This window comes from Plecotus auritus (assembly GCF_963455305.1).
Source record: "Plecotus auritus genome assembly, chromosome: 7".
In the NCBI taxonomy this organism is placed as follows: domain Eukaryota; kingdom Metazoa; phylum Chordata; class Mammalia; order Chiroptera; family Vespertilionidae; genus Plecotus; species Plecotus auritus.
Window position 1 is genome coordinate 87,953,950 of NC_137774.1, and position 24,060 is coordinate 87,978,009.

The window sequence follows — 24,060 nt, forward strand, 5'->3', positions numbered from 1 at the left end:
GGACCCCCTGAGTGCACCAATTTCATGCACTGGGCTCTAGTTTTATTATAATCTAAACAACATATTCATAATAATTATTTTTGTATATTAAATATAATAAAATGTTTTGGTGAGGTTGTACTCATTTTGGAGACAGAGTATCTCTGAGGCCAAAGTTTCAATGTACTCTGGTGACTCATTGGGTAATTGTTGGAGGTCACTCAGGAAAATTACATGTCTAACCACATATCAAAGATATTCTGTGATAGGCATAGGTTAAATTTTAAAGACTTACTGAAGTCCTTACAAGGTATTAGCTCTCTTTATATGCTTTAATATAAATTTAAATTTTGGCGGAAATGTTTGTTTATTCCTGTTATTCTTGCCACCTCTTTAAAATATCATTAAAGATATACACAAACAAACATCTATCTACCTTCCAAATTCATTATCTTCCCAAAATCAAATTTTTTCTTCCTGGGATTCCTATTCCAAGGAAAAGAAGCACAGGATTCATCAATCCTTGACATCATCTTCATTTATTACAGGTCACTAAGTCAAGTTTGGGTCTACCTATAAATCATTTCCTTCCTCCTCACCCCACTTTATCCTTGACTTTATTCCACCTTCCCTGTAGTTAACCAAACTAAGTGTGGCCTTTTTTTCAGAAAAACTGGATACACCATTTCCAGTCTATGATGCTATTTCTCTGTGCTCTTGCCTCTGTTGATCCTTATACCTCAAATTCTATTGAAAATCTAAACATCCAGCAACTTCTACACAATTCAAGTCTTCTACAATTAACTGACTACAATAGATACTCCCAAATACTCTACTTACATTTCTCATAGGATGGATCAGTTTCTCTTGTATCAAATTCAACTATATACCCTGGACTTGAGGGCCAAGCTTACATCTTATTTATCTTAATAACTAAGAGGAGATGTTTAATACATTCTTGAGAATTAAAACGAATTGAACTCTCCACCAGGTAAGCTGTTACCAATGAGTCCAAATGTCCCAATAAAAACTGGAGAGCCCTGATGGTATTCCAAATGAAATTTGGATTTTAAAAAACATTTTCATTGTAATGAAAATTTGTCGGTAAATAAATGACCAATGATTCATTTAGAATTAATTAGAAATTCATTTAGAGTTAATTTCTAATAAATATAAATGTTAGAATCTTATTTGAAGGAGATGTTTCTCAGTGTTAATTCATCTTAAATACAAGTTCTCAGCAAGTTATGAATGAATCCTCTCTCAACGTCACTAGCAAGTATTGGCAGTTGGGAAGAAAGACTTTCCTCTGCTTAGAATGGGTTTGCACTTAAGGCCAGGATGATGTATCTGAACTTTTAAACTTAAAACCCATAGAACTATTATAAATAACTAGTAGCCCTGCACACGAATCCATGTGCCCACTCTGACTTTTTTTTTTAAATCCTCACCTGAAGATATTTTTCCATTTATATTAGAGAGAGTGGAAGAGAGAGGGAAAGACAGAAAGAAACATCGATGTGAGAGAAACACATCAATTGGTTGCCTCCTGCATGCACTCTGACCAGGTCCCAGGCCAGGAAGGAGCCTGCAACGGAGGTACATGCCCTTGACCAGAATTGAACCCAGGACCGTTCAGTCTTCAGGCCACTGCTCTATGCGCTGAGCCAAACCGCCTAGGGCCCACTCTGATTTTTTAAAATCATCTCTGGTTATACGAAATACCACAAATCAGTTTTCAGAGTTATATGAATTACAGCAAAGAAAAATGGGAGGTATTTTAAGGGTCTATAGTAAAAAACTTAGATCAGGGCAAAGAATTCAAGCCCCTGATGACCCTATAACTCTGAATGGAAAGCCATAGGTCAGTATTTGGCACCTACTACCTGTTAGCAATGCTATCAATACAACTCCTTAAGTTATTCAACTGCACTTGAAAACAGTAATTATACAAATCCCATTTACTAGTAAGATGTGTGCCACTACACAAATCCTCTTTATTATATAACTAGAGGCCCGGTGCATGAAATTCATGCACGGGGGAGGGGGGTGTCCCTCAGCACAGCCTGCACCCTCTCCAATCTGGGAACCCTCGAGGGATGTCCGACTGCCCGTTTAGGCCCGATCCTAAAGAGGCAGTTGGTCACAATCCAGGACTGCTGGCTCCCAACTGTTTGCCTGCCTGCCTTCCTGATTGCCCCTAACCACTTCTGCCTGCCAGCCTGATCACCTTTTAACCACTCCCCTGCCAGCCTCATTGATGCCTAACTGCTCCTCTGCCAGCCTGTTTGCCCCTAACTGCCCTCCCCTGCAGGCCTGGTCCTCCCTAACTACCCTCCCTTGCAGGCTTGGGTCGCCCTCAACTGCCCTTCCCTGCAGGCCCGGTCGCCTCCAACTTCCCTCCTCTGCCGGCCTAGTCACCCCTAACTGCCCTCCCCTGCAGACTTGATCGCCCCCAACTGCCCTCCCTTGCAGGACTGGTCCCTCCCAACTGCCCTCCCCTGCTGGCCATCTTGTGTGGCCATCTTGTGTCCACATGGGGGAAGCCATCTTTGACCACACGGGGGCAGCCATCTTGTGTGTTGGAGTGACAGTCAATTTGCATATTACTCTTTTATTAGATAGGCTAGAGGCCTGGTGCACGGGTGGGGGCCAGCTGGTTTGCCCTGAAGGGTGTCCCGGATCAGGGTGGGGGTTCTCGTGGGGTGTGGGGTGGCCTGGGCGAGGGGCCTGTGGTGGTTTGTAGGCCACCCCTGCCCCCCGGGGACCCAAGCGGAGGCCCTGTTATCTGGGATTTATTTATCTTCTATAATTGAAACTTTGTAGCCTGTAGCGGAGCCAAACCTCTTGCTTGCTTCATGGCTGCAGCCATTTTTGTTGGGATTTATTTATCTTCTATAATTGAAATTTTGTAGCATTGAGCAGAGGAGGCCAAGGCAGGCCACGGCTGCAGAAGCTTGGCTTCCTCCATCGCCGGGGTCAACCCTAGCCTCCTGCTCTCTCCAGCTCCGTGGCTGCCACCATTTTTGTTGGGATTTATTTATTTTCTATAATTGAAACTTTGTAGCCTGGAGTGGAGGCCTGGGCTGCCCAGGGTGTGCGGAAAGCTTGGCTTCCTCCATTGCCGGGGAAATCCAAGCCTCCTGCTTGCTCCGTGGCTGCAGCCATCTTGGTTGGGGTTAATTTGCATACTCACTCCTGATTGGCTGGTGGGCGTAGCTTGTGGGCGTAGTGGAGTGATGGTTAATTTGCATATTACTCTTTTATTAGATAGGACTAGAGGTCCGATGCATGAATTTGTGCATGGGTGGGGTCTGGCCAGCCTGCCCCGATCGATCAGGGCCAATTGGGGTGGGTCGGCTGGGGAGAGGGGCCACTGGCAGTTGGCTGGCCAGCCCCACCCCCTGGTCGCTCCCGGTCAAGGGGACAATTTGCATACTAGCCTTTTATTATATAGGATAGGATAGGATGTGGCAGGTTTATTCACTAGGTTGAAGTTGGTTGGTTTCCTTGATAATTTTAAAGTATGTACATTACTATATGGGACTCAATTAAGGATGAAAATTATTGGTTCAGCCATTAAGAAAACTCTCTGGATCACTGGAGTTTACAAAAGCAGGATCCAAGCGATTTGAGAATATGGGCCTAAGACACTTAGATTCAAACCTAGAAGAAGGCTGAAAATTATCCAGAGAATCAGGCAGGGTACATCACCCAAATAAAGGAAGGGTTCTCCTTTACACCAGGGTTCAAGTTCATCCTGACAATTCACTTACCCATACACCAATAGGAGATCCCAACTGGCCTAGGGAGTCAAGTGCTTGCAGACCATGAGTCCAGAATTTTCCTGGGATGGCACAGCAGACCCCTGGCAACCAGGAGATGTGCTCACTGGTCTTTTCACTCTACTGCCTTCAGTTACTTCATTCAAGCATAATAGAGCATCCCCTTTTCTTTTTGGTGTCCGAAAGCAACGAACATGTGACACAACCTCATAGAACTTGAATATGGTGAACAGGTCTTTCTTAACCTCACAGCCCAACCCTAACATCTATTAGCCATCTTTAATGCCACAGATTTGAGGAAGAAAATAAACAAATAACTTTAATAGACAAATTGATCTTCTATGGTTTTCATTATATGAGACAGCCTATAGAAAAGTTCATTCCAACATCATCATGATCATAGAGAATCACAGAGAAGGAATTCCGTATTTGTTTTAAATTTACACACAGAGCAAATAGGTATACAGATGACTGAACATAGAACACTAGGCTCCTATGAAAGGTACAAGAAGATAATAACAAGAATAAAATATTCCCACCCAACAGTGACAAATTACAAACCTTACTTTTGTATCAATTTCTGGTGGTAAATTCTCTATTACCACATTGCAAGCCACTTAATGAGACCAAGTTTTTTTTCCATTTCATACTACTGTGGGAATAAGAGACAATATAATATTATTTGCTATTATTCAGTGCAGTTCTATTTACATTAAATATCTTATGTCATTTAATATTCACAACTCTATTAGGTAAGTACAGATGATGATATAGTCTCAGATCTTAAATACTCTGCTAAAGGTGATACCACTAGTTTTCAGATCATTCTGTCTCCAAGTTGATTATAAACTATGCATAATAAAATTTCAAATAGATGTAAAAGAAGAGAATATAGCCATAGATATTTAAATGGAAAAAAAAAGTGTTCACTCACTGCATTAAGATTTTTGAAAACAGAAAAAGCCTACACACTCCAACAAGTTTTGGTATTCTTGCCAAAAAGAAAAGCAAATAGATTCCAACTATACTTCCATTTATATTTAGAATATGAGCGGTGTCTGAGTATATAATGAATATGTGTCTGTGTGTGTGTCTGTGTGTATAACACCCACATTATTCAAAAGCTCCCAAAAATGTGAAAAGTTTGTTCCAATACTTCTCTATTTTGTCTACTTTAAGAATTCTTTGCAATATGCTTATGTAAATACTGCTTTCAGCTGCTGTTCTCATTTCTCAAATCTTCAGATTATAAATGGATTGGAAAAGTGACAGACCTAAGACGACATCTTTGGAACACAAAACCAAGAAGATATAAACAAATACATCTAAGTCAAAACCAAAGGATTCTTCTTTAAACCCTTTAACTTATCACTACTGATAAATGAAAAGAATTGAAAGTGGAATACACTGGCTGTGGATTAGGGTGTGTGTGTATATACATACATGTGCACATGCATATACTAAGGTGGGTGTCTATTTTATTAGAATACGCAATAATCAGCATTTTACTTCAGTTCACCAAAAGCCCTATAGGAACATAAAAATCTAAACAAAAGAAGATTCTGAAGTTAGAGTAATGTTGGGGGAGGGGAGAATATTTAAGAAAACAGTTCCCAGGTTGTTAAACCCAATAGGTGAGTCCTTGAATTTTCTTATACCAGAATTCACATTATGGTTCAATTGCATTAATAGATCATTGACTCTGCAGTTGATTTGCCTCCTTCACAGTTCAAAAATATGCTGAAGAGGATTAAGGATAGAGTAAAAATATCACTATTTTACTTACCAGATGCTGAGCCTTCATACAGACATAAGTAAAGACTATTATGATATAAAGATCATGAAGCACAGTGCAAAGAATATGTTGCCACTAAACTACTATAAGTTGTGAATATACTATTTCCACTTAGAAATGTGAAACTCAGCAATGTTGAAGTTAGTACCTGAAATTAAGTAGTACATGTGATTGTGTTGGAATCAAAACTGAAACAGAAGACACTTTTTGATGAGGACTTGGCAATAATATAAATGGATTTTGCACTTTGATAATATAATAACCCCACTACTGGAAACATATTCTAAGTAGAGCATTTTTGCCAAAGTAGAGAGCTAAACATACATTTAGTATGTATCTTCTCCATGTAAGTTAATATACTACAAAATTTTTTATAAAAGTAATACTAAGAATAAATTTACCAAAATAAGGAAAAACTTTTATAGTCATCCAACACTGTGTAAGTGCAAAAACTATTTTAGATTTATAAGTGCAGACCCTTTACTCATATTGTTAGCAAATAAAAATAAACATTTCTAGAATCAGAGAGAAAAAAAGTGACAAAAAAGCATCATAAAATTCTTTATGTTTCTAGAGATGCCTTTCTTCTTTCAGGGTGATCATACTGACAAAAGTTTAATATAGAAATTCAGTCTAGAAGTTATCAAGGGCTAGGTTAGTGGCTTTGGCCTTGATCTGCTGAAGAAAGCACAGAGGGAGAATTTAGCTTTTGGAAAGAGAACAGATATTGGCGGTCTCCAGATTTTACTTGGAGCATCTCAACCCACATCCAGCCTGGTGTGAAGAGATGGCAGATGGTATTACTTCTGTTATTTCCACTATTGAAGCATCCTGTTCCTCTTTGCAAGCATGAATATTCAGTCACAATAAGAAACAAGGGCAAGTGTGTGGACTGTATTGAGCAGGTACCCAAAAATCTTTATTCTTTTTCTGCTACCAGAGATTAATACCAAAAAAATCAACATTTAGAAAATATTACTTCTGCCAAGCTTGAAAAAGAATTATTTTCAATGATATAATGTTGGCTTTCATATACTTTATATGAATGTAAGGAGAAAAATGCCTGGGCAAAGAAAACCAGAGTAATTAGCAATTTACAGGGAAGAAATGTAAAGGCAACTAAACAGAATCAGTAATTATTTTCCACTTTATTTTATTTTCACAATTCCATTATTTTCTCAGAAAATGCTGAGCTGGCATTAGAGTATCAGTGTTTATCATTCAGATCACAAATCAGATTCCTTTAAACACCACAACAAACCTCTACACTGGCAGGCTATCTAGTTGTGTAAATAATACTTATTTGTAATTCTTTTCTATTTACATTTAATAAAGGATTGTGGAATCCAAAAAGGGTAATTTTGCTATAAATAAATGAAATGCAGTGCCCACTTATGAGAAATATTGTGACAATACCTGAGTTATGTCACCATCCCCACCCTCCCAAAAGACAGAGTAAAGTCTAGAAATAAAATGATACAGCTACATTTGCTAAAATGAGAAGTGTAATGATTGCTGAAAGGAAATTTAAAGGTCACCTACTTAGACTGTGAGGTAATACATCCATTAAAACACCACCTCTCATAAAAAAAATTTTTTTAAGGTGATTCATTGTATGTATGGTTAACTTCTTCAAGAGATTTTGAAATTGAAAACTTCAGTACATAATATAAATTCCATTCTCCATAGGACACTTCTCGCTATAAAACAATCATGTGGGAGAGGTGGCATGAGCCAGTCAGCTTTCCCTGTTCCTCTTCTGCTGCCAGGTAAGGGGCAAACGTGCCACATGCTGGGAACCAGACAGACAGCTCAGACTGACCGATGACCCCTAGGGCCCAGCAAGCCACTTATTTTAAAAATAAAACAATTCTGTCTGCTCTTTAGGACTGAGAGGGGATTTCTTAGATTTTTTTTCACATCCTAATGAGCATACATTACGGAAGTGAATCAATGCCAAGGCAAGGCACACATGTGGAAGTTGAGATAAACTTACGAAGTAGCCTGTTCCCAAACTGGAAGGAGCTGAACTCTGCAATAAAGCACAAAGACAAAGTGGAAAATCAGCAATGGTTTTTAACACGTTCCAATCCACACAGCTCATTACCAGCCCTTTGCAGGCTTTTCATCACTACATCATACCACCAGTGAATGCTGCCCCTTGTCATCTGCTCCTGATACAAACACCGTGTTGCTTAATTTTCCCCTTTACATCTCTCAACAACTCAGAGATGCTAACATGCTATTTACTGAATTCCAAGCTTCTGCGGTGGACGTAATTGCCAATTTATTTGACAGGCAGCTGGGTAATGAATTAATGATGGCATTTCGCCCTGTGCTGAGACTAAACAGACACACATCAGCCTGCCTCCCTGACTTGCTGACATTCAATGCCCTGGTCTCAAGCTACTCAGTTTTGTGGCCGCAAAGGGGCAGGCAAGAGGAAAAAGCCCAGACTGACTTGAAAATAAAAAGCCCAGTGGGTCTGGATGACTTTTCCAGTGCATGACCTACTTGCCAGTTTATTCCCTGAAGGCACCAGTTAGTACACATAGAGAGCTTTTCAAAAAGGAGACATTTTGTAAACATAATTAGTAGACTAAAATGCAAAGAATGTGTGGGTAAAGGAAAGCAGTAAAATGCACCATTTTTCTCAAGGTTGTAGGCTCCCATAGTCTGACACATGGAAACTAAAAAGCAGTAATTTTAAAAGGTATGTAAGGGCATCACTGCTTTGGGGAAGGAGACCATACAAAGAACTTGGTTTGTGTTTTAGACTTGCCTGTGATTCTTTCTTGTATGTTTGTTCCATCCCGTCCTCCCCCCGCAAAAAATAAAAAATAAAAAATCTCAGTACAAATTCTTTCATTTTCTCCTGGTGGGTGTAGCTTAGTGGTGAGAGCATTGACCCTAGCACTTAAGGGTCCTAGGTTGGATTCCAGGTAAAGGGCAGGTACCTCGGTTTCAGGTTAGTCCCCAGTGCCTGGGGCGCATGCAGGAGGTAACCAATCCATGTCTCTCTCTCACCTCTCTCTCTCTCTCTCTCTCTTTCTCTCTCTCTCCCTCCCTCCCTTCCTCCCTCCCTTCCACTCTCACTAAAAAGAAAAAAAAAAATCAATGGAAAAATATCCTAGGGTGAGGATTAACACCAAAAATATTTCTTTAATTTTCAGTATCCTCTATTTGAACAACAGAGGTCCCAAGTAAGCTTGAAACAAAAAGAATGCTAATGCTTAGGTAGTCTTTAGATCCCAGCTAAGGGTCCTCGCAGAAGCAAGGCCTTCTCCCTGACTAGCTTGGGTTGGGTGTTATGCCTTCCCTGGAGTGACCTGACTTCCACTCTGATGTATTAGTTGCTCCATTCACCTGTAGTTCCTCCACCTAATTGTCCTGTGCCTGCTCTGCAAACTATAGGTAGCAGGAATCATCTGGTTTACTCATAATTGCTTCCCCAGAGCTTAGCACAATGCTGATGCATTGTTAAAAAGTATTTGTTGAATTGATGTACATATAAATGAATGAATGTATTGTAAATGGGGGGAAACGATGAATTCAGTATCTGCAAAAATACAGATGTGTTTCTTCTTATTCTTAAACTGTTTCTGAGAAGGAAATACAGTACTGTAAGTACAAAGAGCATTAGTATCAAACAAAGATAATATGCTCCAGGGCATTCCTAAGTGCAGCTCCCAAAGCCAAACTTTCTTCACCTCCGTGTTTCAGACAAGCTCAGGGGAATAACAGATGGCAGATGTGTGATCTTGCACACTGGCCTTGCTTTAAAAAAAAACCCTGCTGCATTCTTGATCCCATAAATGGTACATAGGGAGATCCACAGTAGTCATGGAGACGGCTTCTACAGCAGTGATTAGCCATGTGACAGCATCACCTGCTTTTAGCACCCAGAGCCTTCCATAGAGCAGAGGAAAAGCCAGGTTAGGTCTCCACCAGCCTGGAGTCATGCCCCTGGGAGGTAAAATCATTTTAGGATGAATTACTCAAAGAAAACATGGAATTTGTTTATTTCAGGGTTTTTTTTTCTTCCTGCAACTATTATTTTATCTCAGAAGTACTCCTCCAAACCCACCTCCCCACCCTCCCACACACACACATATCATCTTACTGTATACCAAAGAAAATTACATACTTCAGGTCTCAGAAAGCTCTGTTACACTCATTCTGCATATATATTGTACATTACTCAGGGAGCTGGGTGGAGAAGAGGGCTTTGTTGTGCATATTTGTTCTGGCTATTGTTTATGCAGGTCTGACTGAATGAGGGAACAGTGGGTATCATTTCAATTTCTGATGTCAACATCAAATTACTTATTTAATTTCATGCCTGGCGAAGCATTGTATAGCTACACGCAGAATCATTTCACTTCATTTGTTATGCTGTGTTTTCATGGTGATTGGCTTGCCTTCCAACTGACAGCTTTAATTACGACATGAATTTGATTGCACTGCCGAGGAATTAACATAATGCAACAAAGCATTTAAGGACCCTGCCTTATAACAACCCTACCCCCGCCCCCCCTTGCACACACAAACACGTCAGACACATAAACACAGACACTAGACCCTCGTGTGCGTTACAGGTCCACTGGAGTTGCGGGGCTTGCTAGAAAGCATCCAAACCTTAGAATCAGAGGCTACCCACATTTTCCAACCCACTGTACTCACTTTTTCTTTAATAGGAAAATGTGTGGTATTAAGTTGTGATTTCTGGACCTGGCAAAAAACTTCGTAGAAAAATTCTCCTGGGTTTAGTTTGCCAAATATCCATGATACTGATATTTCCTCCTCTCTTACGTCCTTCCCCACCATATTTTTCTTGGACAACTGCCAGCTCCCTTCAATCACAGCTAAATGAATCTGAACAGAAACATCTCTGAAATATAGAGATTACTCCTTGTCCAATTCTACGTTCCCAAGAATCTGACTATGGCTTTGTATTCAGTGTGGCACCACCCCTTGTAGCTAAAAGGATCTCCACCATCAGATACAGGTGACAAGTTCTAAGACCAGCAATAGGGTAGGCGTCTGTTTCACTGACCACTGACAACACACATCACATCCCCAAGGCCTTGCTATCCAAAAGGCCCAGAAGAGTCTTGGTCATGTATGCCTAATCTAAGTCTGTATCCAAATATAGCTGCAAATATTTGTTAGCAGTAACATTATACCAAGTCAGATATTCCATGAATACCATAAATCATGGGCAACAACAGATTATGCTACAAAAATGCAATGCTTATAAATGCCTTTTTATTTGAAAGGTGTTACAATAGTTATACATTTACAGATGTGCATTTAGGGATTGGTACTGCTTTTTCATGTTGGAGAAGAGACAGACACCAAGACGTAAAGGCCTAAACCTGACTACGGAACCATTTGATGAAATAAGTTGATTTCAACAATTTCTAATGAGAGGAGGAGTCTTCCATTTTTCTTAAAAAATGTCCAAACTATATAGCAAAAATATCCATAAAATCCAGAAAAGCCTATGAATCAAAATGAGGCTTGAAAAGGGACATGTTTTTAAAAATGCAACAAACAAAGGTATACAACAGCATCTGAAATAATAGCACACATTCATGTTTAGGCAAATACTTCCTTCGTTCATATTTCTTCAAGTGGCAGACTTGCCAATTCATTCATATTTTCAATGCAGTATGTAGAAATTAGAGGTATAGAGAGACTGAGAAAATAGAGTAGGAGAAAGAGTTCAGCAGTTTGCACGAGAAGACAAGAGTATCAGAAAATGCCAGCTAGCTGACTGTGTGATATGCGATTTCTGGGCTTATTATAAGCCATCTCCTGTTTAACATGTTTTTTCATTCTGCTGTGTGTTGTGTGTGGGGTTTTTTTGTTTGTTTGGTTTGGTTTTTGGTTTTGTTTTGTTTTTTTTACCAATTTGACCACTGCTGTAGCTATCTCTGCAAATTACATACCTCTATCTCATTATGTTGCAAAGGAGAGCTTTCTTACAAAAACACTCTGTCTGGTTCAATCTCCAAGCTACCATGGGCTGCAGGAATTGTAATAGGATGCACAGTTGAAAGACATTTTCCAGGAGGGAGAATGTTGCTGCTGACATTCAAGTCTGCAAGTGGATATTCATTAAATGCTCATTCTACTCTTTCTCACTGCCCCCCACCTGACTTTCTCTCCATCTCTGTCACTAAGCTATCCTTGAAGCTACTCATTAAAGTCATGAAGTTAACATTTCTGTGTTAACAGCTTACCTACAACAAGGGATTTCAAAATTGATTATCCATCTAAAATAGATGTGCTCCATTCATTAGAGATCTACACAGAGAAGCCACGGCTACTATTACAGCTCCCTGTGTATGAAATGGATGTGTGCTCCACCCGGAGATGAGATGTGTGCTCTGACCCTAGGGCTAATTTAAATAGAATATTTAAAATTGTTCCAAATCACCAATTGTGTCTGACATTCCTGCCTACCCACCTCCATGTTAATGCTTTTCTCTCTTGGGAGTAAGAAGCATAAGGATCATGGCCAAGTACATTTCTTGCAAAGGTCAGGAAACAAGCTCATTTATGGATTTCCTGTAGTGTTTTAGGAAACAATGACAATTAAAGGAACCTGAAATCTTAATCCTAAGAAATGTATCTTGGGGATACAATTACTAATAGCTGATAAAGACACAAAATAGTGTATTTGAATGGGGAAATGAGCTACTAGGAAAATTCAAGTAAAAATGGAAAAAGGACGACAACTTGAAAACAAGCATCAGGTATAATGAATATGGTCACTTCCACCTTCCATTTTCTAACCCTCAGCTATAGCCCACTCCAAGCTGTCACCAGCTCTCAACTATACTCATCAACCTTTTGGCTTTTTTTTTTTTTTTAAATTTCATTCTTTATCTGCAGTTTTTCATATAAAAGCCAAAGCCAACATTTTAAAGTAACAATTATAATAACAACAGTCCTTTTAATATCTTACAGAGGCTTTTAAAATAATAAATCCTATTGGTTGAACAGTGTCCCCTTGATTGTGAGGGTTAATTTACCGAGGCTACTGGCTATCATGATATTTGGTCAAACTATTTTGGGTGTCACAGTGAGGATGTGTTTGGATGAGCTTAACATTTAAATAGAAGGACTGAATAAAGCATACTGCCCCCACCCTAATGTGTGTGGTCTTTAGTTTAATAAAACAAAGAAACAAAAATCATCCTCAGAATAGGAGGGAATTCCCTCTGTCTGACTGTCCTCTAGCTGTAACAACAGTGCTTTCCTGCTCCTGCTTTCAGGCACAAACTGGAAGAAACACTGACTCTTCCTGGGTCTCGAGCATTTCGGCCTTTGGACTGGAACTAACCATCAGCTCTGCTGGGTCGCCAGCTTGCAAACTGCAGATCTTGAGATTGTCAGCCTCCATCATTGTATATGTCCATACATTCTATTAGCTCTGTTTCTCTTGAGAGCCCTGATTGATAGAATGACCTTGTTTAGAAATAGGGTCTTTAAAAGATGAAGTCACACTGGATTAAGGTGGGCCCTAAATCCAACTGTTGGTCCTCTAGAAGAGGGAAAGGCACACAAAGCTGTAGATAGAACAGAAGGCCATGTGAAGACAGAGGCAGACACTGGGCTGATGGAGTTAAAAGCCAGGAACACCAAGCACCGGCAGAGCCACCAGCAGCTAGAGAGGAAGGAAAGGATTCTTCTCTAAAGGCTTCAGCTGGGATCACAGACCTGCAGACACCTTAGTTTTGGACTTACTGCCTTGAAAACTATGAGATAATCTATTTCTTTTGTTTTAAACCACTCACTTTGTGGTCACTCAGTACAGCAGCCCTACAAACTCATGTAATACCTAGCCTCCTTACCATAGGCTGGGAGGGGAAACAGCAGTCCTTCACAGGTCTGGATTGGATTCTCTTCTTAAATACAAAGACACTCACTGCTGGTGTAGCCAGTATGTTTTTCCCTCCCCTAACAGTGGAGGGTAAGTATGTGATCAGCCCCTGTGTTCATTCACCACACTCGAGCCAACCAGCCTTTTCTTTCCCTCAAACATGTCACGCTTGCTTTGACTTAGGGCCTTGAGCTTGCTGTTCTTATTGCCTGGTGTGCTTTTCCTTCACATCTTCACAAGGCTGCTCAGGCTTTTCTTCATTCAGGCTTCAGCTCAATGTCACCTACACAGAAAGGACTAATCCAATCTCCCTAGTTAAAACAGCAACATGCATCCTTCCACCTTTCATCACTGTTTTGTTTACCTCATTAAATGTATTATATCAAAAATAATTTTATTGTTTGCTCACAAGCGTGTTTTTGCCTCCCCCGATAGAATGGAAACTTCACAAGGGCAGTGACTTCATCTTGTTCACCACTCAGCTTCAAGTGCCCAGGATTATATCAGTCGCCTAAAAGGTACCGATAAAGATTTCTAGACAATCAAAACACTGGCAGTTCTAAGAAAACACATACATATATGGTATAGGAAAGGAAAAGGCATACATAAACATTTAGGGGGAAAATATGGCACAAATAAAAATAAGAGAGAAAAGGAGAAACAAAATATCAAAAATCCTTCAAAGGTCCGGATTAGATATTTTTCCTAAACTACAAAGATGCTCATTGATGGTATTGCCTGTTCTGTTTCTTCCTTACAGTGGCTAGCAAAACTTCCATAAAGGTTTGGGGAGAGGGTAGGAAGAAGAAAGGATAGGCTAGATCAGGGGTGGGCAAACTTTTTGACTCGAGGGCCACAATGGGTTCTTAAACTGGACCGGAGGGCCGGAACAAAAGCATGGATGGAGTGTTGGTGTGAACTAATATAAATTCAAAGTAAAGGAGCGGAGGGGAGAGCAAGAGAACCCTCCGCTCTTTCGGCTCCGCGGGCCGGACAGAACAGCCAAACGGGCCGGATCCGGCCCGCGGGCCGTAGTTTGCCCACGGCTGGGCTAGATGCTTGCATTGATAGATGAAATATGGCATGGTGGGGCAGATAAGTCAATAAAACCCCCCAAACTGGGAAGAAACCAAAGAAATAATCAACTGTGATCAGGGTAAATGGACTAAAAGACTACACAGAACAGTCACACTAGAGATCTGGACTTATGAGAATTTGATCCCTTTTCGCTATTTTCTGGAATGTTTCAATTCCTTCAAAGTTTTGAACACTTAGAAAGTATTAAATATATTTCTGCCCTCAGAGCACTCAGTCAAAAGATCTCAATGACTGTGTAATACTATGCTCTTGTCCACTGACCTAATGTGGATTTCATTTCTCTGTTTTATGATGAAATTCTCACTACTAACTAATCCTGTAAAAACTTCCAGTGTCAATAAGATCTTACATTTAAAAAGAAAATCTCAGCCCTAGCTGGTTTGGCTCAGAGGATAGAGCGTCAGCCTGCGAACTGAAGGGTCCCAGGTTCGGTTCCAGTCAAGAGCACATGCCTGGGTTGCCGGCTTGATCCCCAATGGGGGGCATACAGGAGGCAGCTGATCAATGATTCTCTCTCACCCCTGATGTTTCTCTCTCTCTCTCCCCTCTCCCTTCCTCTCTGAAATCAATAAAAGTATATAAAAAAAGAAAATATCAGAAGAACATCTCCTTGAGTATTAAGTATTGTTGTTAACAACACAGGTAAGAATATATTGTTATAGTTTTACTAGCAGCCCGATGCACGAAGATTCCTGCTAGAATGGGCTTTCCTTTCCCTGGCTGCCAGCTCCGCCTTTCCATGCCAGCCCAGCCCCTTTCTGCTCAGGCCCCGGAGCTGCCTCTTTCCGCTCTGGCCCCGCCTTCCCACACTTGCCAGAGGCCCTGAGAGACCAGGGGTGGGGCAGAATGCCTGTGTCACAGGGCGCCTATGTATGCAAATTAACCACCATCTTTGTTGGGTTAATTTGCATACCACTCCTGATTGGTTGGTGGTGTAGCAGAGGTACGGTCAATTTACATGTTTGTCTATTATTAGGTAAGATTATTTTAATTTATAGTGCTATCACAAAATTAATGAAATATAAACACACAAAGAAATATTCTTATCCACTCATACTCATAGCAAAGACTGAGTGAATTAACATTATTCAATATTAAAAGGGGAGGAAAATATCTATAATTAAGATATTAAGAGTACTATATAAATAATTACACTTTGTTCATTCCACTTAATTCTTGTAAGAATTCAATGTTACATGCATCAACTATCACCCTAAATCTCACAAACTTTCCTGAAAGGTGTAGGAAGGTGGCTGATTTTTGTGGTTGTCCACCTTTGCTGATGTAGAAGTAGATTGGAGATTTTTATAGGGATGACTCAATGTGCTCCAATGGTCTCCAACCTTTCATGCATATGAACACTTCTCAGTAAAAAGTTTTGAGCATATTCCTAAAATGTTTATAAGTTACAGAAACAAACTACTCCATGTTTATTAAATTGGGTATTAGCAAAGTTTAATTTCTTTTTCAGACAAAAAATAAATATGCACTAACACTTAATACACTAATCATCTTATACACCATAATGAAAAAACTGCTTTGGAGCATAAAAAAGAAGAAGACAAGAGGCAATGGATTTGCTCCTATTATACATGCTAACTCTGCTTCTTCTTGAAACTCAGGGACAGAATTGCTGTCTTCTTAAGAGTATTACCTCACTCTGTTAATGTTCCTGTGTTGGTATCAATAATAAAATTTCCTACCTACTTGATCTATTTTACAAGAAAATTTCCAAGTGTTGCTCTCAGGGGCAAAGATGGGTTAAGAATCCTGTTATATGACATGTTGGGAGAAAGCAAGAGTGTCCAAAAGGGGTCAGGTGGTGCTGGGAAGTGGAAAAGGGGAATCAGGCCCCTTGGAGGGGAGGAGGATGGAGAGCTGACAGATCCTTCAAGAGGCGTGGTGTGTTCTCACAAGGGCTTCTCCCCTAGAGACAGGCAGTGCTACACCGGGGAGATGACATCATTTAACTATGGCCTATTTGTAATTTCTTCACCCGTGCGATTGGTAATAATCCCTTTCTGCAATTTTATTTCTGTTGGAAGGAGTGACTAACAAGCCAATTACTTGGCAAGAGAAGGAACTGAATTTCCTGACTGTTTCTAAGGTGACAAATACTCCCTCCTACCTTATTATTTTGTTAAAACACATTTTAGGTCAAACTAGAAAATGGAATGACACTGTAATGCAAGGCTCAACTATGTGTACATGAAGAAAGGGTGAACTTATACTTGGGTATACAAAGTGATATGAAGTGAAGTGTTGGGAATTGAGACTTTACCCAAAGGATATAAGGTTTGGTGGTTTTGTTTGATTTCTTTTTAAATACTTACATCGCTGAGTCTTTCCCGAGAGCTGCTCCTGTGGAAGCCTTTGGATTCTCCACTGGCGCTTTCACTGTCACTATCCCTGCAGCTGTTCTGTCCTGGCTTGAGCTAAAGACAAAAGAAAAGAGAAACAAGAAAAGAGTCAGCGTTCTCCCCTCACAGGATTGTTATTTCGCCCCTGTCTGTAAGCCTCCTCATAAGTGAATAACTTTAGGTCTTGATCTTAAACATTCTTCTCAGTTTCTGAATACTGTCAGGCAAGTTGCCATAGAGAGAAACACAGAAGGTAGGATAAGCAAAACATTTACCACAGAATGATGATGTAGATAAAAGAGTGAGCAAGCCTCAAATAAACACTTGCAAAGTCTAACAAAGGTCCATAAATCTTAGAAAGTAATCTTCCCTCAAAATTTTCCTCTGGAAAAAACCAAGATGGAAGCATAGGGTATACACCTGTACGTGCTGCCTCTCACAACCACACCAAAACTACAAGTAATACACAAAATGTCTACCACCCAGAACCACGGGAAAGCTGGCTGAGTAGAAGTTCTACAACTAGAAGGAAAGAGAAAAGAGCATTGAGACGTTCACAAGCGCTGAAAAGCTGAGGTACAGGAGGCGGGCGAATCACGCGAATCGGGCTGATGGGGCAACTGGGTGCGCTGTTTTTTTTTTCAACCCAAAGGGAGACACAAGCTCCCGATTACTCTGAACTCCAGTTTCTAGAGAGACTCTGGGGAACCAGACTCCTACGGGGAGAAGCTGGACTGTCTGCCATCAGGTCAGAAAGTGAGAGTGACTTTTTTTTTTTAATATATTTTATTGATTTTTCACAGAGAGGAAGGGAGAGGGATAGAGAGTTAGAAACATCGATGAGAGAGAGACATCAATCAGCTGCCTCCTGCACACCCCCCACTGGGGATGTGCCCGCAACCAAGATACATGCCCTTGACCGGAATCGAACCCGGGACCCCTCAGTCCCCAGGCCGACGCTCTAGCCACTGAGCCAAACTGGTTAGGGCGAGGGTGACTTTCTTGCAGAGCTGCACGCAGGAATCATTGTTTACAGCGCTGGGGCACGGGATGCGGAGACACGGAAACTCAGAGACGCAGAGAGGGCTGACTGGCAGCCATCCCTTTTGGCCACACCCTAGCCCAGTGATTCCCTGAGACCCCGCCCCGCACAATCTACAAACCCACCAAAGCTCTGCGCAGCGGCTTTTTCATATAAATGGCCTGCACTATCGCAGCTTAACCTAACAAACTGCAGCTCTGGTCAGACAGCTCCAAAACCTTTAAGTGAAGAGGAGAAATCTGCAGATCTCGCTGTAGCTCCTGCTGGGTGGCCTCAGACAGTAGCTGACCTGCACCCCATTGGGGATCCAGAAGCCAGTGTACCTAATGATCAGTGTGAGACGGCACCAGATTTCAACTCCTTACATCCGTAAGTGCCACATTCAAGAGGCAGACTCAGTGAGCACCAAAGCCCCACTGAAACAAGTCCTGCCCCATAAGGGTGTCTCCAGCACAGCAGTTCTTCCATTATAGACACAGCGGGTCCATATACCAACAGCAATCAAGGCTTAACTACACCAAGACTTTGCACTCAGCCCACAAAGGGGTGTACCAAGAGCGTCCACCTCAGGTGATTGGGGAGGCTGAACTACTGGCCCCTATAGGTCACCTACCACACAAAGCCACTCCATCAACACAGGGAAGCAGCAAAATGTGGAGACAAAGAAACATGTCACGAATGAAAGAAATGGAGGAAAGCAAACTACTGGACATAGAGTCCAAAACCACATTTATAAGGTTACTCAAGAATCTTCTAAAAACCTCTGAGGAACTTATTGAGACCTTTAAGAATCTTAATGAGAATGCCAAAAACATGGAAAAGGACCAGTCAGAAATTAAGCATACACTGTCTGAAATAAAGAATATACAGAAATTCAACAGTAGATCCAAGGACCCCAAGAATCAAACCAAAGATCTGAAATATGCGGAAACAAAAAACACCTAACCAGAAAAACAAAAAGAAAAAAGAATCCAAAAATATGAAGATAGTGTAAGGAGCCTCTGGGACAACTTTAAGCATACCAACATCCGAATTACTGGGGTGCCAGAAGAAGAGAGAGAGCAAAATATTGAAAACCTATTAGAAGAAATAATGACAGAAAACTTTCCCTACCTGGTGAAAGAAATAGACTTACAAGTCCAGGAAGCACAGAGAACCCCAAACAAGAGGAATCCAAAGAGGACCACACCAAGACATATCATAATTAAAATGCTAAGGGCAAAAGACAAAGAGAGAATCTTGAAAGCAGCAAGAGAAAAAGTTAGTTACCTACAAGGGAGTACCCATATGACTGTCAGCAGATTTCTCAACAGAAACTATGCAGTCCAGAAGGGAGTGTCAAGAAATATTCAAAGTGATGAACAGCAAGAACCTACAACCAAGATTACTCTACCCAGCAAAGCTATCATTTAGAATTGAAGGTCAGATAAAGAGCTTCACAGACAAGAAAAAGCTAAAGGAATTCATCACCACCAAACCAGTATTATATGAAAAGCTGAAGGGTATTCTCTAAGAAGAAGAAGAAGAAAAAGGTAAAGATAAAAATTATGAACAACAAAATGACAACAAATACATACCTATCAACAAGTGAATCTAAAAATCAAGTGAATAAAAAATCTGATGAACAGAATAAACTGATGAATATAATAGAATCAGGGACATAGAAAGGGAGTAGACTGACAATTCTCGGGGGGAAGGGGATGTGAGGAGTTCGGGAAGAGATTGGACAAAAATCTTACACCTATGGATGAAGACAGTGGCGGGGGGTAAGGGCATGGGGTGGGGTGGGGAATCAGGTGGAGGGGAGCTATGGGGGAAAAAAAGAGGAACATCTGTAATAATCTGAACAATAAAGATTTATTTAAAAAAATTTTCCTCTGTTTCATTGTGATTATTGGTCAAAAATAAAAAGACCCAGAACACTGAATAAGCTAAAGCCAGATTACACCAACTATAATTTCCCACCTTATTTCTTCTGTCCTCTTCTAATAAACAACAGAACAGGAGAAAAACCAAGGCTTTCTTATCCTAGGAGGAAATTATGAGATGCTGGGTGTTATCCTTAACCATTGGGAAGACATTTAATAATCCTTTTTGTTGAGACAACATTCTGGAGGTCTCCTGCTTGATATTTAAAAGTCCCAGATTAAGACATACAGTTTAAGTAAATTAAGCCAGCACTCATTCAACAAATAAGTATTAAGTCCACAATTGGGCCTGGCAGTAAGCATTAGAGATATGGTGATAAACAAACAAACAAAAAAGTTCCTACACATTTACGCAGCTCTGGTTTTCCAATAAATGAGTCACACACATTTGGAAGATCAGTTTGTCTATGATGTCATCACCAACCAAATTTGCAGAAATCCCAAGCAATTTGATGAAGGTTACAAGACACAGCCCCTTTACGATGCGCTCAATCTAGCCAATGAAAGAAAGTACAAGACATGTTAAGTATAACAACACAAGAAAATACTTGCTAAATGAAAACCAAAAATTAGCCAGTGACCTCCCGAGGAGAGTGAGTTTGAAGTCTTGGATTTTTAAAGAGGATTGAGCTCATTTGGCTGAGAGGATAGAAGACAATCCTGATGGGAAAAAGGCAGAAAGCAAAGTCAGGGAAAGTGACTTGCGAGGAAATGATTAGGGTCTTCTCAGAAACAGAATGAGAAGAAATATTTGGGGACAAAATAGAAAGAAATCTTAGAGGGGTGCATGGACCAGAACATGGATAGTCTCAATCAAAGCAAAAGTCCTATTTTTCTGGGAAGGAGGGAACTTCTGAGAGCAGAACAGATAACAGGTAGGAAAATGTTTACCTGCAGGTTTTCATATGGCTCTGGGGCCAACGGATAAGATGAACAAGATTAATGGATAATGAATCTCTATTATATTTCTATAACTTTAATGTGCTTCTTTAAAGACTGAAGTGCAGACCCCACTTTTTGAAAAATATGTTTTCATTGATTTTTACAGAGAGAGGAAGGGAGAGAGATAGATAGAAACATCAATGAGAAATAAATATCTATCAGCTACCTCCTGCACACCACCTATTGGGGATTGAGCCTGCAACCTGGGCATGTACCCTGACCAGAAATTCACTGGTGACCTCTTGGTTCATGGGTCGATGCTCAACAACTGAGCCACACCAGCAGGGCCAGATACCACTTTTGATCATAACACCTAATTAGATATTTCCATATCCCCACTATGTAGAGCATTCTTTTTAGCTTTCAAACTTTCTAAAAATCCACTTTTAAAAAAAATCCTCACCCAGGACATGTTTTTTCATTGATTCTATAGAGAGCGAAAGGGAGAGGGAGAGAGAAACGTCAATGTGAGATAGAAACATCAGTCAGCTGCCTCACACATAGGCCCCAACCAGGGATTGAACCTGCAACCTGGGTATGTGCCCTGAATGAGAATTGAACCCTCAAACCTTTGGTGCATGGGACAATGTTCTAATCACCGAGCAACTCCAGCCAGGGCTCTACAGATCCATTTTTATCATTTCTTTCTAAACATCATTCTCCAGAAGTCTTCTGTAATGGAACCCCAAAAGTGATGCTAATTCTACTTCATATCCTCCTCAGCCTTTAAGTATTTCGTTTCCTCCTGAGTTATTGTTAAAACTTGCTAATTGTCAGTTAATCCAGATGCAAGCTCTATGAGTCTTATTATTAAGGAATAAAAGTTCAGAATATTGTCATTCTATTCAAATATTCATTTTTATACTTATAATAAAAGGAGATTTAATCTAAAATGAACATCACTTTCTTGAACATGTCATGTCCATTTCTGCTCCCCCCTTTTTCACACTAGATTTCCTCTTTCTGGCATGCACATCCTCACATTCTCTGTCCCTTTCAGGCCAAGATTTTTTTTAAAGCTCACACATAGTATATCCTCCACCATGGTCTTTAAAGAAATCTTTCCTTATAAATTCATTTGTTAATATATTCCCTCACAGTTAGCGTAACATCTGCACTAATAAAAGAGAAATATGCAAATTGACCATACCTCCATGACACCCACAAGCCAATCAGGAGTATGCAAATTAACCCAACGAAGATGGTGGGTTAATTTGCATATGCAGGCACAGAGTGGACGGACAGGATGGGACACCTGCTATGAGGGGGAGGGCGGAGGGTGGAAGGGAGCTACAGGAGCAGTGCTAGGGAAGACGGAAGGCGGCGGCCAGAACGAAGGCCGGGGTCTCAGGTGCTAGAGGAAAACCGGTGCCGGCAGCCAGGGGAAGGAAGGCCTATTGCACGAATCTTAGTGCAACAGGCCTCTACTTCTATCATATATTTTCAAGTTTAAAGCAGATTACTATTAAATAAGTTTGCACTGATGATAAAATCTGTATGTGGAGAGGCCCCCTTAATTTATAAGCAATGTCAGAAATCATATCTCACTGGATCTCTGAGTTAAGCAAACATAGGTAAAGGTACATCCAATGTTTAGGTGAAGAAACAAATAAAACCAGAGATGTTCTCAGAAGTAGGAATGAAATCTAGGACTAAACCCATGTTTCTACTGCTTACTACTCACTTCATTCAAATCTTAGTGCCCGTTTATTTTTTTTTTTTAATATGCTTTTATTGATTTTCAGGAAGAGGGGAAGGGAGAGGGATAGAGAGAGAGAATCATCGATGAGAGAGAAACATCAATCAGCTGCCTCCTGCATGCCCTCTACTGGAATGGAGCCCACAATCTGAGCATGTGCCCTAACCTGGAATGCAACAGGGACCTCTTGGTTCCTGAGTTTACGCTCAACCACTGAGTCACACCAGTTGCACCTTAGTATGCATTTAGGTATTTACATTTAACATGGAAATAATGAGTTTACAGTATGTTAGTATCTCCATAGAATATATTTTAAATACATCTTTAGTACTTGGCTGCATTCACAAAAAAAGAACTCTTATAAAGTGATATCTGATTAAGAGATTTTTTATAAAAACTCAGTCCCCCAACTAAGATGAAAAATAAAGATCCAAGGAATAGAGTATCAGGGTGTGAAGACTTCTCCTAATATCTAACTGGCTTAGCAAAATGTAAACTGCGCATATGGATCTTTTCCATGTTTTTGCATGGAAGGAAAAGGATACAAGGCCCAACAAGAGACTCCAGTGGACTTGACATAAATTATCTGACTAAATGTTGATGTGGGAGGAGGGCAAAATTCAAGAAAGACTGAGATGAAGCAGTTTGCTAGTCTTCCTGGTGCCCTGCCAGCAAAAACACTTCAGTGAATTTTCTTGGGAGAGTCTTACATAAAATCCACCCCCACACTACCCCTTTCTCCTCCAAAGCCAGGCTCAAGTTTAAAGGAAACTTAGGATTTTAAAGTGTCAGACAGCTCAATATTTCAAAGAAATGGACTTACTAGAGTAAGTACTAAAGCTAAACCACACAATTTCAGGCAAAAGAAGTATTCATTCTTAAGCCCATGAATACATTTAAAACTGGCATTTTCAGCCACATCCACTGGATCATTTGGGGTAGCATAACTAACTCAAAAGTTGTAATCCTTCACCTGAAATTCCCAGCTATTTCCTACAACCAAGAGACATTACAAAGGCCAGGTGCTGGCTTAAACATTTAAAGACCTAAGGAAAATCAATCTGCTTACATTGATTTGTCCTAGCATCCATGGCGTCTCTGTTATAAGAAAGCATTTGCTCTAACTGATGCAATGAGTTTTCTTACTATCAGCCTATAAATACTTCAGCACCTCTTTATTTAAAAATTACTGTAATTCACTCTCTAGTTCCAGAACTTTCTTCCCATCAGAGAAGTATATATTTTAGTAACCAGTATTAAACAAACGAGACAAAATGAAAGGACACTAATGTCTGGCATGAGTGGCAGTAATTATATTGATAAGATTAATATCTTTTATAAAATGTAAGAAGCCATTTCGTCTTTCATTAGATTTCACTGTCAACAATATATTCTCCACTCTGAAACTGTGATCTCGTTACAGACTTAACTGTTATTAATGGCTAATTAGGAAAATAACGATCCATGGTTTTATCACTGCTAATGAACATATAACAACGTCTCATCTCCCTGGACTGAGGGAAAGGTAGAACAATTCT

The 24,060-nt window shown here is 40.3% G+C and overlaps 1 protein-coding gene across 2 annotated transcripts in view; it reads right to left on the reverse strand.

Annotated features, from left to right (window-relative positions):
* The window catches only part of AUTS2 (activator of transcription and developmental regulator AUTS2), a 1,178,049-nt gene that overhangs the window by 592,638 nt on the left and 561,351 nt on the right, over positions 1–24,060 (reverse strand). For both annotated transcript variants that reach the window (XM_080682460.1, XM_080682459.1), the window contains exons 3-4: positions 16,885–16,986; positions 7,556–7,591 (exon numbers count right to left, since the gene is read on the reverse strand). In XM_080682460.1, the coding sequence (XP_080538586.1) occupies positions 7,556–7,591; positions 16,885–16,986 (138 nt within the window). The remainder of the gene's footprint in view (positions 1–7,555; positions 7,592–16,884; positions 16,987–24,060) is intronic.